At 40.4% G+C, this 15,301-nt stretch overlaps 1 protein-coding gene across 2 annotated transcripts; it reads left to right on the top strand.

Annotated features, from left to right (window-relative positions):
* Positions 1-905: 905 nt before the first annotated feature.
* On the top strand, positions 906-5,851 carry PPDPFL (pancreatic progenitor cell differentiation and proliferation factor like). Of its 2 annotated transcripts, none has more exons than XM_053396202.1 (5): positions 906-1,032; positions 2,019-2,083; positions 2,765-2,857; positions 3,089-3,188; positions 4,405-5,851. In XM_053396202.1, the coding sequence occupies exons 2-5, from the start codon at positions 2,029-2,031 to the stop codon at positions 4,415-4,417; spliced, it is 261 nt and encodes an 86-aa protein (XP_053252177.1). In that variant the 5' UTR covers positions 906-1,032; positions 2,019-2,028; the 3' UTR covers positions 4,418-5,851. The 2 variants fall into 2 exon arrangements, with proteins under 2 accessions (XP_053252177.1, XP_053252175.1); XM_053396200.1 differs by having other exon boundaries at positions 916-1,032; positions 1,980-2,083.
* The last annotated feature ends 9,450 nt before the right edge of the window (positions 5,852-15,301 follow it).

The raw sequence follows: 15,301 nt of genomic DNA, 5'->3' as shown, positions 1-15,301 counted from the left end.
GTCATGTCCATCAACCTTCCTGGTGTTAATTTTTGTTCTGCTAGAAGACGGCGTGAACATTTTCGTGTTATTGTCATGAGTTTACCAATCTGTCCCGCCGCCCTTAGATTTCTTTTGTTTACTTCATAAAATGTATATACTGCTTGATTGCAGAAAACCTCAAAGCTGTTTACAAAAAAAGAATAAAACAGTAACATTGGCTGCTCCACAGTGACTACTTTGGAAGGTGGTGGAGGTTTTTAAACAGAAAATGGAAGGCCATCTGTCAGGGGTGGTTCAGCTGTGATTCCTGCATTGGAGATGACCTTTCTGTTTCCTTCTAACTCTACATTTCTATCAGTCTATGAAATGCAGCATAAATACACGCCTGGCGCCCTCCGAGCGGAGAGATTTACACCTGGACTGTTTGCAAAGGGCAGCGCTGGCAAGCAGCGCTCTAGAAACGCAGTCTTTTTTTTTGTTTTGTTTTTAAGTGTGTCCTTCCTATTCGTTGGCTAAGCCCGCTGCTGCTTAATCCTCTGGAGGAAAGCGACTATTGTGTCCAAGCTTCGTTTGCCACCCGCCAAAACCCTCCGGGGCCCTGAAGCAGCGAGAGGAGCAGCGAAGGCGCTCTCCCCTCAGCCGCCGATGCAAAGGGCGACTGCGAAGCACGCGCTCCTCCCCGGCCAGCCAGAGGCGCAGCACGTGCCCAGGGCGAGCGCCTCATTGTTGTTGTTATTGCTGCTGTTGCTGCTAGGGGATCCGGGGACTTGAGCAGGCCTGGCCCGACCCGGGTTGAAGGAGGACAAGCCGGCAGCGCGCCAAGTGAGTTCGGTTGCGCGCGACGGCCCCCGCTCCCCCCACCCCCGCCGCCTGTCGGGTCAAATTTCAGCTCCGTCGCCTAGGGCTTCTCTATATAAAGGGAGGCGTGAGAGGAGGAGGGCAGTGAAAGCGAGCTTGCTTTCTCGGACTGTGGCGAGGTGTGCGTTTCTCTGAAGGGCAAAAAAGAAGCGCGACGTGGCTGCTGATCTCTGCGAAGAAAGAAAGCAACAGGTAATCTAGACTGATCATGTGCATGCCTAGTTTCCCCTTCCTCGTTTGGGATTCCGTGAATGAATGCCCAAACTTTCTGCAGGAATAAAGTGCCTTTTGGAGTTTGCTTTTCGCAACTCATGATTTGAAGTAATAATGCCCCAAGCGGGTTCGTAGAGATTGCATTTCCTTGACTGGATGTGAGTTTCTATCAGCAGGCAATGCAAGACATGCCTCTCTGCATTATGGCTTTGAGTTGAAGAATCTAGCAGGTGGCAAAGCTTTTGCAGTGCTGGTATATAAATCTTAGTTGGGCTGTTGGTGGAATCTCTAAGCACCTGATCCTAAATAGCACGTGCACTATTATAGTCAGTGGGTTGTTGCCAACTTGAGCAGTAACTCCTTTACATAAGGTGAGCAATTTGATGATGGATCTGCAGATTCACAGAAGACCCAAGCTGGGGCTCAGAAGCAGAGCACATGTTTCACACATAGAAAGCCCCAAGCTTGGGCATTTCCGGTTTAAGGTAGGACATGATGTGAACAACTTCTGCCTGAAAGCTGCCAGTTCTAAATCAAAGCCAGGCAATATTAGGCTGGATGAACAAATCATCTGATTTGGCTTTCTGTATGGCCATCTCTTGACTTTAAAATGCTCCCAATAGTTGCAAAAACTTTCATTTGCAAGTGCCTGAGCTCAGTGATAAGGTGCAACATAATCTGAGGGATTTAATTTCAGGTAGTGAGCATAAACCTCAGGACTTTGGGCACATGTGGGAAAGATCCACACATTCTTCATCTACGAGAATCTTCCCCCTGTCCCTAGGAAACTCAGACCCATAGAGTATAAGGTCTATAATCTTATAGTGCAAGCATGTGATACAGTTCCCAGTACTGTAGAGATCTGATCTCTATGCTGTGGTTTAGCAAATTAACCTACAACTTCCCTATTTTCTTTTGACCTGCAGGTGTCCTTCCATAATTTTTGCCTTTTTGTTACTGGACAGAACCATTGCAATGGCAGCTGTGCCTTCTGCTGGGTGCCTTCTGGCAAAGAACCAGTACTACAGAAGTAAGTTTTCTGCCTTGAAAGGAGGACTAACATGATCTCAAAATGTTTGTTTCTGTACGGATAGCCACATGTTTAGTGTGCATACTAGTATGGGTTTCATTATTCATGTTTAGTGCTGGCCTTAGATTTAAAAGCACCACAAGCAAGAGGTATATTTGCTTCATCCCTCCTTTTGCTCAGCTCCGGAATATCATTAATTGTATTTGTAGCTAATTTCTGCATGCATGATTTATTCCTGTCATCTAACCTGTGGCAGATGCCCCTAACTGGAACCTATTGCCCACCAAACCTGATTTCCCCCAGCAGTTTCCTGGACCACCTGCCCTTAAAACTAGCTCTGTTTATATGACTCTTCCTGAGGGAATCCTTTCGTTTCCCCAAGAAACATTTAATATTGAAATAATCTTTTTAATCTCAGTCTTATTTGAATGTATATGCATTTGAATCATACTAACTTGCTGTCATATGATGCAACCTGATTCCTTGTAATTAACGTTTGCTTACAGAAGTGTAAAAAATTAGCCACTGTTTGAAACAATAGGCACGGATATGTGTTTACTAACCATTTTAAGAGTTGTTTCTTTAAAAGTAATCGAAGGTGGCTTGAACCTTAAACACTGGTCTATATGATACTGATTTGATTTCCCCAAATGTAATGTAGGCTCTCTTTTTCACACACAGCACGACTGAATTCTGACTCTAGTGTTTCTTCAAGCAGTTCATCTTGCTGCTCTGAACCCACAAACTCCTTGGACCAGGAAAAAGCACATCATGGTATTTTGACGCTTACTTAAATTATTAGCTAACATCCAGAAAAGTTTAGCATACTTAATGGGAATCATTTGACCCGCCAGACCCAACTGTGCATTTAATTCTAATACATTTTCAGATAAGACTACAGTATGCTTTGCCTTTTCTGGTATTGTTGCTTCATTAAAATTAATAGCCTTTTTTGTCGCTTTGGTTTTTATTATTCACCAGCTCCATATGTGTATGCTTTTATAGGGTTACCTGACGTGTTTGAAAGATGCTGGTGGATAAAAAGCTTCTTCCACTGTGAGCCAATGCCTCAGAATGTAGGCAGGAAAACATTGTCAGCCAGCAGGTAAGAACTGCTTCACTTCTGGGAGGACATGATTCATTAGAATTAATATTATTGTGGCTTTATAATCTGACCACTTTTATGTTGAAAGGAGATTTCCAAAGATTGCTCTGATGCTGATTTTTGTTTAAACTTAGAATAGCTCCTCATGAAATGAGTGGGTCTGGTTTACTAAAAATGGCACGTATAGGCCAATTTATTTTAGTGGAGTGGGAGGTTATTAAATTGCCCACTGGCTGCCAATATGTTCAGTGATCTTTTGTTAGTGAACCAGACCGTAGAACAATGACAACTATGTGAAGGTTGCCATACAGGTTTCAGGTGCTTGACATTAAAGTTCAGTCAAATATCTGTAGCTCCTTGTTAGGCTTTTCAACTACCCACAAGGTTTTTTTGGTAACAGCATCCTTAGAGCGCAGTCCCAAACTTAATAGGCCTTACTTCTGAGTACACATTCATAGGATTCTGTTGCAAGTATGCTTGTAATAGATGCCCTAAAATGACATTTATACCATCCCTGTTATTTTATTTAAAACATATCTAATGTGTTACATCAAATAGCTATATACATTCCATTGCTGCAGATCAGCTTCTCCCAACTTGGTACCAATTGTCTGGGATCATGGGAGTTGTATTCCAAAACACTGAAAGGGCCTCAAGTCTGTTCCAGAGGAAATGTGCTTCCTCTGCAACTTAATTTCCCAGGACTTTAGTTTTATATGGACTTTAATATATATACAAATCTGCAGTCAGCTAATATCCATTTACAAGAACAATTTTTTTTTTACAAGTCAAAACAATATTACAGATCTATTTTAAAAAGCAATAAGACTGGGATCTTTCATTTGCATTCTCCGGTTTTATGGGAAACGGATTTAAAAAAATGTTTTCTGTAGAGCTTAACTTATTATGTATAGAAACAAAAGCACTTCTTTAGTTGTCCAGAGAAATTATCTTCTCACAGCTGGTGTGCAAACGTAGTTTCTTTTTCTTTACTGTTTTCGGGGGAGGGGATTTAAAGGAGAATTCCCATTTATAATCTGTATTGTCAAGCAGCAAAGCAAAGTTAAAAACTTGACATTTCCAAGATCATGTAAGATTTGAATCTTAGACTTGAATCTTAGGTTTATCTGCAGTTCTGGTTTCTAGTCAAACTTGTCAATAACTCTTTACAGCAATCTTTGATAAAAGGTCTATTCTTAACTTATTTTTTTGACAGTGCTAACAGCTGACTTGGACTCCTACAATGATGTTGCATCCACAGACTCACTTCTTGAAGGACTTGAGGTCTTCCAGGTGGCTGCATTCAGTTGTGTGAAGAAAACAAACTGCTTGAAACTTCCGTTGCAGGAAAAATGCAGATTTCCAAGGATTTATCCATAGTTTATTCTTAAGACAGCCACTGAAGTTTCCATGTCTGCTGCAGAGTTTTTGATACGGAACAGGTGTTCTACATTTCGTAATGACTCTTCTATATCATTGGAAGAATGCAAATGCAAAGACTTGTTAGGCTGGAGTGTCTGCTAATTATCCAACCTTTCCTTTGCAAAATTGAAAAGCTCTTGCAGACTGTCTGGGGCAAAATGATTCAAGGTTATTTTGTCTTCAAGCACACTCTGTCTTCTTAGCCTTAAGGGACTTGATCCAGACAGTTGCAATTAGTTCCTACTGGTTTCAATGGGACTTAAGTAGTTATGACAAATTTGCCCCTTGGACTTCATTAGGACCTAAATTCAGCTAACTTAATCTCAGTCTGTCCCACGTTTTAAATTTAGATTGTTAGCTCGCTTCACACTTAAATTATGTTTAGACAAAATTTGTTCGAAAATGCCAAATGTAGATGTTCAGTTTTAGAAGAAATCTAGTTAAAGCTTCTTCATTTATGGAAGATTTCATCAAATAAATGAATTGTATTTGCCAAACCTAAACATATTGCATGGGAGTAAGTCCTGCTTATTTAATTGGAACTCAGTTCAACACCAGTGTTACTAGAATCTCTTATTCCCACATCAGCTATGGAGAGTGCAATTTACACCACATCTAGATGATATATGCCTTAATGTAAGTAAGTAATGTAAGGAGCTGAACCAAAGTACTTGATTTTTCATTGACACTTTGATTGTTCATTGATTCTTTCTGGTAGGTCAGATTTCCACTTTCACCAACTCTAAAGAGTATGTATACAGTCTCATCAGACAACGAGATGGGATTGCGATATGATGCAAATTTAAATATCAATGTCTTCATGCTGCAACATTTTCATTTGGCATCTTTTATTTTTCTCAAACTTTAAAAATGCTGAAATACTTATCTACAGAAATTTCTGCGACACCCTGTGCGTGTGCTCACCATGCTTGTTTTGCTCTTACGCTCCTTACATTGCCTAGACATGTGATGCTTTTAAAAAACTAAATCTACTGAGAGAAAATTGATGAGTGTAGGGTAAGTAAATGGCAAAAAGGAGTAAGGCAGAATGTAAAGGAAAAAAATGTCTGTTCTAATCTGGACTCACTTTATTAGAGTTTATTCATCTTTGTACATGTAAAAAGATTTTGTATGGTATTGTCAGAGATTTTGTATAGTATTTGTCAGAGCCATGTCTTAATGTACAGAATTAACTGGTTTTTTTTTACTAAGTTTTATATTAATAAAGCTTGATAAATATATATGACTTATGATCATGAAAACTAGAAGCCATTCATAGTAAATATGCACCTGGAATGTTGGACCAACTTAGGGGAAATCAGAACAACAACAACAAATGATTAGTAGGTTAAGCAATCTCCCTTGCTCCAACTCTCTGCTAAAAATGCTCCATCCCAAAGATGATTTTCTTAAAAAAGAAAAAAGTCATCGGTCAGGGCTTCTCTACATGCTTTGGATGCTATTGTTTGTCCTTACCTTACAATCTTAATTATGGGTTTGCCATTTTTGTGCTCAATGGCATTTCCAACAACTGATTATTGAGTCAGATCAGGGTTTTGTTTTTGTTCTTTAGCAGTTAACAATCACTGAGAGTATTGGATCATAGGAAGTTCAACCTTACACCAAGTCAGATGGTTGGTCTATCAACCTCAGTATTTTCTGTACTGACCAGCAGTGGCTCTCCAGATTTTCAGACAGGATTTTCTGCCAGTGCACCATGAAGATGCTGGGGACTGAACTTTGGCTGCTCTACCACTGAGCTATGGTTGTGCTCCTTACATGATACAAAGTACAACCACAATCAAAACATTCTGTTCTACTCACTTATCCACTGGAACATTATAGGTGTCATAAAGATTTAATATGATCTTTATCCAGACCATAAAAAAGCTTGTCACGTAAAGGGACAGTTGATGTTCTGATCAATAATGCAGTTGACAGAAAGTAGGGCACCACAAATGTAAAAGAATAAAAGGTTATGGGAGAGTATGTTAAAGCAAGCCAGTTCTGTGGCCAAAATCTAATTTATTATAAAGTAATAAACAAGCCACTTCTGAATTCATTGCAAGTGCCCAAAGAAAGACCAGCAGGGGACTGGTGAAAGAAATACAGTATAAATAACAAGACTGTAGCCCCTACTCACTCTGCTTGCTAGCTTCACCTATCTGCCAGCTCCCCCCTTCTTTCACACCTGACCAGCCTGCCCTTCCTTTATACTTGAATAAACACCCATTTTTTACATCTCACTGACCATCACCTCCCAGCATGCCCCAAGCCCGTAAGCTAATTGTAGCTGCATTTAACGAGGGAGGGGGAAAGCACTTCACAGGGTGGTTTGTGAAGTGCTCCTAATCCTCAGTTAAAACAGCTCACCTGTGCTGCCGGCCACTCTGTCATCATGCTGGAGCTGGTGTGGCTACACACTGCAACGTGACAACAACCTTACATTTTTATGTGTATAGGGAGAAGAGGCTGTGACATGTACTGCTGCTGGACAATTTCATATCAATACTGCTTTTTGACCAAGGAATTCAACCGTGTATAGAGGTTGACTAAGTAAAAAGAGTCTGTTGGCTCAGTCCAGCCAGCATCCTCTTCTCACTAAACAGCAGGCATGTGTCAAGTAGCTTTGCAAGGGAGCTATATTATATTAACCATATTAATAACCTTATGTTGCTGTTTAGTCGTTTAGTCGTGTCTAACTCTTCGTGACCCCATGGATCAGAGCACGCCAGGCACTCCTGTCTTCCACTGCCTCCCGCAGTTTGTCAAACTCATCTTCGTAGCTTCGAGAACACTGTCCAACCATCTCGTCCTCTGTCGGCCCCTTCTCCTTATGCCCTCCTTATGGCGTCCCCCCCCCCACATCCTCTTAACCCCTTCTTACCAATGCCTACCGCCACACGAGCAATCGCTCGCCGCCAATACTCTCATGCCTGAAACCAATCCCTTATCCCCTTTGCTATATCCCTCAGCCAGACATCATTTCCAGCATCCGAAAGATGCACGCCATCAAACCGGTAGAGGGCCTCACAGTTGAAACGAATGCCCGGGTGTTCAATGACCTTCCCACCCAGGGCCGCCACTCTACGCACCACTGCCCAATCCAAGGCTTTCCTAGCCCTATTCATGGCTATCTCATGAGGTGGCCAAGTATTGGAGCCTCACCTTCAGGATCTGTCCTTCCAGTGAGCACTCTGGGCTGATTTCCTTAAGAATGGATAGGTTTGATCTTTATGTTACCAACACCTTAATGGAGTCTGCATACAGTAATCAAGGCTCAATGGACAAGAGAGCCATGAAACTTGATGAGTAATTTGAGGGAAATCACTATATGTTGGCCTAATCAATCTCACAAGGTGATTGTAAATAAGAAGAAACATCCCTATGTACATCATCCTGGATAAAGGATAGAAAAACCCATAAAAAAAGTCAGTAGCAATTCATTTATTTTACAGATCTATATCCTACCATTTAAAAAAAACAACAACAACCCTTTCTCACGAGGTGGCAATCAAACGAAGTAGCACCAGTTTAGGTTTATCCTTCCTCGAGCTTGCGGGCTGATAAGGGCCACAAATAACATTTTCATTTCAGGCCTATTTGTGATATTGTTGACAAGGTCAAGCTATCTTCTTTGGGGAACATGTGAAGTGAAAAATGTTCTGCAACATGGATTTGTAAAGTGCAGCTTACTGTTTATGTAAATCGCTAGGCATAGGCAATCACCAGAACAGTTCAAGTCTATGGATATGCTTGAGCTGCAGTATTTGCACAGCTACAGCTAAAGCATGATTTTCCTAGTGCTAACAAGGCTGGTCCTGCTGACTCCTCCCTCTGCCATGCAAGCCTCCATCCCTTCTGAGCAGTTGTGTTGAAAGTTCACGGTGACACTGCATAGGTTGATGTTATATAGCTCTGGGCTTATGCACTGAGCAACAGAGGCCAAGCTTTGCTAGGGTTGGGGCAACCACTTTCAGAATACATTTTTTAAAGGTTCAATGAATTTAAGAAATCAGCTTTAGGTATTTGTAAATTAGACTATAGCTGTTAGGTATGGGAAACTTGGACCATTAGTTTCTCGGGGTTTTTTCTGTCTTCTGTTCCCCACATATCCACATCAGTTTGCAAATTTTTTGTAAGTCATCATGATAATTGAGCAGCATTATAGTGCATATTTCTTCTAATATACATATTTTTGCAAAGCCATTTCACCTGTTACATAGTTTTGTATGGTTTTTTTTACTAGAATATGAATTTATATGACAATTTACTCAAGTACATGTATTTTTGTACACATTACTTGACTGCACTGAAAAATTTAGACACGTGTGAATTTCAAATGATGCTGTGTTTTGGCTAGTGCATTGTTCCATAAAGTGTGACTTATGTAGGCTTGCTTTTAAATGCAAGCTGAATTGAATTTCTCCCCCATTCCTATTGGATACTTAAAGTAATCTCCACTCAGTCCAAGTAGCTTCATGAAGTGATGTTTTTCTGAGGACCAATGGCTATTACTCTGATTATTCCTCATGGGACTTATCATTGTGGAAGCAGCTTGAGTGACTACGTCCTTCTAACGTTATTTTGTGTAATACTTACACTACAAGCATGAAGTGTCTGAAGAAGGAATACAGTGGTTCCTCAGGTTAAGTACTTAATTTGTTCCGGAGGTCCATACTTAACCTGAAACTGTTCTTAACCTGAAGCACCACTTTAGCTAATGGGGCCTCCTGCTGCCACCGCGCCGCCAGAGCACGATTACTGTTCTCATCCTGAAGCAAAGTTCTTAACCTGAAGCACTATTTCTGGGTTAGCGGAGTCTGTAACCTGAAGCGTATGTAACCTGAAGCGTATGTAACCTGAGGTACCACTGTATTCACAAAAAGAAATGGGAACATATCTTCAGTTTAAACTATTAAATGCATTTATTTCATTGTACTTTTTCCAAAACCCAGGGACATAAATTTTATATATTTTAGATGAGATAAACAGCTGAAACACTTACGAATGCTTGAGCTGTTGTTTCAATGGATTTCCCTAGGTTGTGTTTTTCCCCTCCTATAATAAAATAATAATGGAGACATTGCTTACTCAATACTATTCATTTGGGAAGTCAAATGCCTACAGCAGCCTCACTTCAAAATTTCTTTGGGAAAAAAAGAGTGTGCAGCACAGCATTTTATCATCTCCAGCAGGACTAACATCATTTGGAAAATATTTAAAGGACTGGTATTTCAGAAAATTGCTTGCTGTTGTTTTGTAAATGACATGTCTTATCCACCTAAGTTTTCATGTGTTCCAGCATCTCTCATTTTAGAATGTAATCAGATGAGACTAAACATAATCGAACTGGCATATAAAAGTGAAGAGCATTTGCCCCTCCCAAATGCCAAATGCATTTACGTTCCAAAGACTCAGTGTAGACGATGCCCAAAACCCAGAATTAGAATGAAACCAATTAACCTTCTTAATATCTTTTCCAAAGTTTTTCCTGGGAACCACTGGAATGATCTCTGTTATTACTTTGCATTCAGAAGGTCCCAGGAACAATCCCTGTCATTTCCAGGTATGGCTGGGAAATATACCCTGACTGAAATTCTGGACAGCCACTGAAAATCAGTGTAGACAACATTAAGTTAGATGGACCAGAAGCCTGATTCAGTATAAGGCAGCTTCTTATGTATCTCTCAATGTCTATGCCTGAAATATAATTCTTAATAGTTGCAACAGAGTCACAGGAAGACTTCAACACCCTTGTAAATATAATTGTTCATAAAGCAAGTTATCAGAAAGATATTCTGAAACCTGTAGGCTCACAAAGAATAGCCATAGTCTTAGAGTACAGCTAGAATGTTTTCAAATGATGGTTTTTGTGAATGATGTCACCCATGGTTTTGCTGATTGTTACTCATTTTGGGACACATTCCACATGGGGACTGTGCCTAAAATCTCAGTTCTGTTTGCTATATGTCCAAATGGCCAAAGAAATCTGCATGGGTGGTACAGCAAAAGTGGTGCTAAGCCAGCCAACACCACATCATATCCCTGTACCCTCCTAGTATTTGAAGAGATACTAGTTGCTATGTCTTCCATAAGGCACCTTTGCACTTCTCTTTAGCACAAGCACTCCTAGGGAAGCTGTTATTTGGATATAGCATAAAAGGTGAGCCCAGCAAGTGACATGTTTGGGTTTTATTTTAAGTGACGTACTGTATGCACCTAACCATATGTGTAGTCTCTTTCGTGATACCATGATGAGTTTATCATTGACCCATTAACCTGAACTCTGTAGTTTCCCACAGGGCATAATGCCACAAAGTGTTAACATGTTTTTAATGGAAAAATAGGCATTTGTAAACTGGTTTACTGTTTTACAGTGGGGCACAGTGGCTGCATTTCTGCACCAAGCTTTGCAGCTTTGTTTCTGGTGGTGGGTTTCTTGTGTTTGCTTTTGGGAGGATGCTACCTTGGCTGCAGTAAAGGTTCTGCTTTTGACTGAGCACTCCATCAGCTGATCCCAGGGACCAATCCTTTTCTACCAGGCCCTATAAAGCGTCAGTCTCAGCAACTTGAAGAGGCATCTGCCTGGCTAAACTCCTGCCACCTTTGGAACATGATATGACACCTGGCCCCTCTGGCTGTCAGCTGCTGCTTTTAGAACTTGACTTCTTTCCAATCTTGAGCTGCAATACCTGCCAGTCTTTACTGCTTCTTACAGAACTGAGTCATTGCCAGTGCTGGACTGTGCTACTCACCTCTGGTCCTATAGGGCTAACATGATTCCTCTACTTGAAAACCTGACAGCTTGGAACCTCACTGCCTGCCCGCAATAGAACATGAGAGACCCATAGCTAACTTCAAGGCAGATCAATCTAAAATGTTGTGTTGTTTTGCCAGGGAGGCAAATAAAGAGTGAAGGATTTCTGCTACCTTTGCTGTGTCTCTAGCAAAAAATCCTCATTGGTTAGCATTGCTGCCAGTTGCAGCAGGAAGGATCCAGTCACAAAAAGTTTGCTTGTGGTCCATGGGGTGCAATTCTAGCAATTGAGAAGAAAGGACACAGCATCCCATTAGAAAGCTTGGTATGCCAGCAATGTTTCTGTTGGGAGACCAAAGCATTGCCTTTCTATATTTAGCCTTTTTTTGTTCTAGAATTTATTTCAAGAATGATAATCAAGAGCATACTGAACTGTTAGCTATAGGGCTTATTCAATGTATTCATTGATAGCATATACAGATCACAGGCACTGAAACTTAGCCGTTAATTTGACTGAGAGTCTTCCCAGTTGCACCTTTTCATTCGAATATGTCTGCAAAATTAGTGAATTGTCATCCAGCAGTGCCTAAAGCTTCTGAAACTGAGGGACCAACTGAAGATATGCAGAACTGAATTCTCCTTCCTAAGAGTATTTCCATCACTAAAATTGGACACATTATATGTCCCTATGTTTAGAAAAGGATGACATTATAGATAATTTTGTAATGGACTGGAGATGTTTGTAGGTACGGTGGTTTTTGTGATTGCCTTTTTGTATCTTTATTTTAGATCTTGTTATTTATGTAGAAATTGTTCAGTTTGGTTGTGCATTTTTTTATGTGTTATCTATTATTTATGGCTACTTTTGTTATGTTGTAGCCATGTATTTATTTCATTTTGTAAGCAGCCTTGAGCATGAATTAAACTGTGGAAATGCAGCATCCAGGTAAAATTACGTATGTATGTATGTATGTATGTATGTAATGGTTTGTTCTTCTCTTTCCTCAAAAACTCACTTTTGAACATTGCACTAATAATAAAAAAGTGGAATTGCGCTAACAAGCAAGTAGGGTGGGAGTGTTTTCCCCCAAAATAAGAAATAAATGCCAGCTATTCTGCTTGAATATGTAAACTTATCCATTGTTTCACTGGAGCCTCAGATTGATCACAGGAGTCCTGGAGATATAAAGATGAAGTGCAGGCGGCTTGTGAGGAAGCTTCTCACTCTTGGCAGTCAGTCTCTAAAAAATATCTACTACATGCCAAACTCAACATGCCAACTGGTTGGTTTGTGGGGTATGCAAATGGCAGATAGCCATGGCATGTGAATTAGTCATGATCAGTCTAGAGTGTCCACGTGACAGAATTTAGAATAGCTTCCTCATGTGCTGGAGGGCATTTGTGTCACCCTCAAGAGGACAAGAGTGAGAATTGGATTTATTTATTTCAAATCATTTCACTTGAAGGCCCCAGAACTTCAGAACAAATACTTTAAATCGTTCTTACTGATACAAATCAAATAACTGGAGGAATTGGATAAAAGCACACACAACTAAATTATTGTTGCTTTAGGTACTGCTGCTTAATTTGCTTTCCCACCCCATCCCTGTCTCTCAGTCAGTCAGGAAAATAAAATAAAATAGGAGCCACTTTAACAATAATATAGATTTAACTATGTGGTTCTCTTCCACTTTCTCTTTTGCCTTAACAATATTTGTATGAGATGTGTTCCAGTCTCCAGCCTGAAAGATGGTCTTTGAGTCAATTGCGAAATATTCCAGTGTTTTGTTAGTACTGTGGCACATTAACTTGTGCTACTGAAATTTATTTCTAATTGGGGGGGGGAACATTTTCCCACTTTTGGGAAATCCCACTTTTATTTCATTAGTGCAATGAACTTTTGAGAGAAAAGAGGATGAGAGAAGAATCCCTTACAAAATTATCTGTCATTTGATCTTTTTTCTAAACATTGTCAAAGATGTATAATGGGTCCAATTTTAGTAATGGAAATGTTCTCAGGAAGCAGGATTCAGTTATGTGTATCTTCAGTTGACATCTGTGATTATTCTTCATCTCCTTTCCTTTTTTCAGTGAGGCCTAATTAAGGTTTATTTCCTTTGTGGCATCGTAAAGTGTGTTTTCTGCTTAACCTGAGAAGCACAAAGGCTGCTCTATGCTTGCTGTTGCTAGAATGATCTGCCACAGTAAAATTGGAAGTGTTTCACTGAATCACAAACAGCAACATCTTTCCAGAAACGAGAGAGAAAGAGAGAGAGAACTTGACATCTGAAGTGAGAGGAATGCATGTGTCTATGTAGGAAATGCAGACTGCATTTTGAATTTATTTATTATAAACATTTCATTTCCCTTCTTGGAATTCACAGGAAAGCTATGTTACTGTGTACATTCTTGGGTATAGTCAAGTAAGCAGAAAAGTTAACATTAGCTGTCTTGAGGTGAAGACTTTAGCATGTGGATTTTGCACCCTTAAATTTTAGAAACAATTCCTAAAGCAGGCAGAAACATCATTAAGTGGTTCACCAAGACTCTCAGCAATTTTCAAGAGGTCTGTTAGAGAAATAAAATTTGGGAATCACAGGTCTACAAAGTTCCTAGCAGGCTGAGAAAGGCACTTTCTCCCTGTCATTTTTACAAATGTAATATAAATAGCTAATATTTGGAGCTGTCTCAAGACATTTTGATGTCCGAAGCAGACCACCAAATCCTCCCTCCCCCCCCCCAGTATGATGGACAACACATCATCCCAAACTCAATTCTTGCCTGCATTCCTCCACCTAATTCCTGCTACCTGAACATAACCTGAACCTTGCAGTATGGATGGGTTGACTCTACTGCCCTCCACAAACCTGTCAGTTGGAGCTGGCATCAAGATGACTTGCATTGCTCTTCTCAGTGTACCAAGTTCTTCAGGGAGATTTAATCTGACCCAGCTACCGTAGCAGTTGTGACAGGCATGACTGCACTAAAAATAATGTTTACAACAAAGTGATATCAACAGTGGAAGAAAGGCATCTCCCTTTGTCTCAGCACACAGCATAACTGCTAGTAATGACTAGTAATGGATCACTGTATATTTATAGGGGCTTAGGAACCAAGAACATACTCAGAAGGTGATGGACTTTCCTTCACTGGAGATTTTAAAGCAGATGTTAGATGGCCATTTGTCATGGATGCTTCTACTCTTCCTGGATCATATGATTAATATGGCATCTGTATTTCTCTTGTATACGATGATATAGCCATGCCTGCTCAGGACATGTGTGCCTACAAATGCCTGCAGGCTACTTCTCCATATTCATGGAATAAGCCCTTCTGGAACATTTATGACTGAGGGGTAAAAAGCTCAGGGAAGGTCTTTCCACTGTGATTCTGTTTTGCCAGAAGATAGGCTGCTGCCTGCTTGGTAAAGTTGGCTCAGAAAATAGCACTTTTGCTGAAAGGCACAGGAGCACAAAGTGAGCAGCTTTGGGCCAAAATCTGGAAAGTGTAGTGCCCCATAAAGTATTCAGGGAGTGAAAAAGACAGGACTGGAGCTTTCCCATAAATTGTGCTTCATTGAGAAAGTAAACAAAATGGTTATTTAATAGTTAATAGTGAAGGATTGTCTCAGAGAATGGAGAGGGCCATTGAAAATTGCTGTAGTGGAAGTCAGGCTTGTATATATGTGGTGGTATTTCCCTCAAGTCTCATATCACAAGTGTTACTTACCACAAAACAAAAGGATGAGTTTATTGGAACCCTAGCTTTACTTAGAACCCTAGCTTTACTTAGGCACTTAGCTTTATCACAGTGGGGGAGGGGGGAGGAGGGAGGAGGGGAGTGTTAGGCATATATATTAAATCCATAAAACTCCTGAAACCTGAGGTAAAGCAAGATGCCTTGGAGGGATATGTGTCTTGTCAAAAGTGAA

This window comes from Podarcis raffonei, chromosome 7 (assembly GCF_027172205.1).
Source record: "Podarcis raffonei isolate rPodRaf1 chromosome 7, rPodRaf1.pri, whole genome shotgun sequence".
NCBI classification, from domain to species: Eukaryota; Metazoa; Chordata; class Lepidosauria; order Squamata; family Lacertidae; genus Podarcis; species Podarcis raffonei.
Note: the sequence above shows the minus strand (reverse complement) of the source record. Positions and strands in the feature narration are given on the sequence as shown.

Coding starts and splice junctions, on each gene's coding strand:
- PPDPFL (XM_053396202.1), top strand. CDS start 2,029: ATGGCAGCTGTGCCTTCTGCTGGGTGCCTTCTGGCAAAGAACCAGTAC. Junction 2,084..2,764: donor AAAGAACCAGTACTACAGAA/GTAAGTTTTCTG, acceptor TTTCACACACAG/CACGACTGAATTCTGACTCT. Junction 2,858..3,088: donor CCAGGAAAAAGCACATCATG/GTATTTTGACGC, acceptor ATGCTTTTATAG/GGTTACCTGACGTGTTTGAA.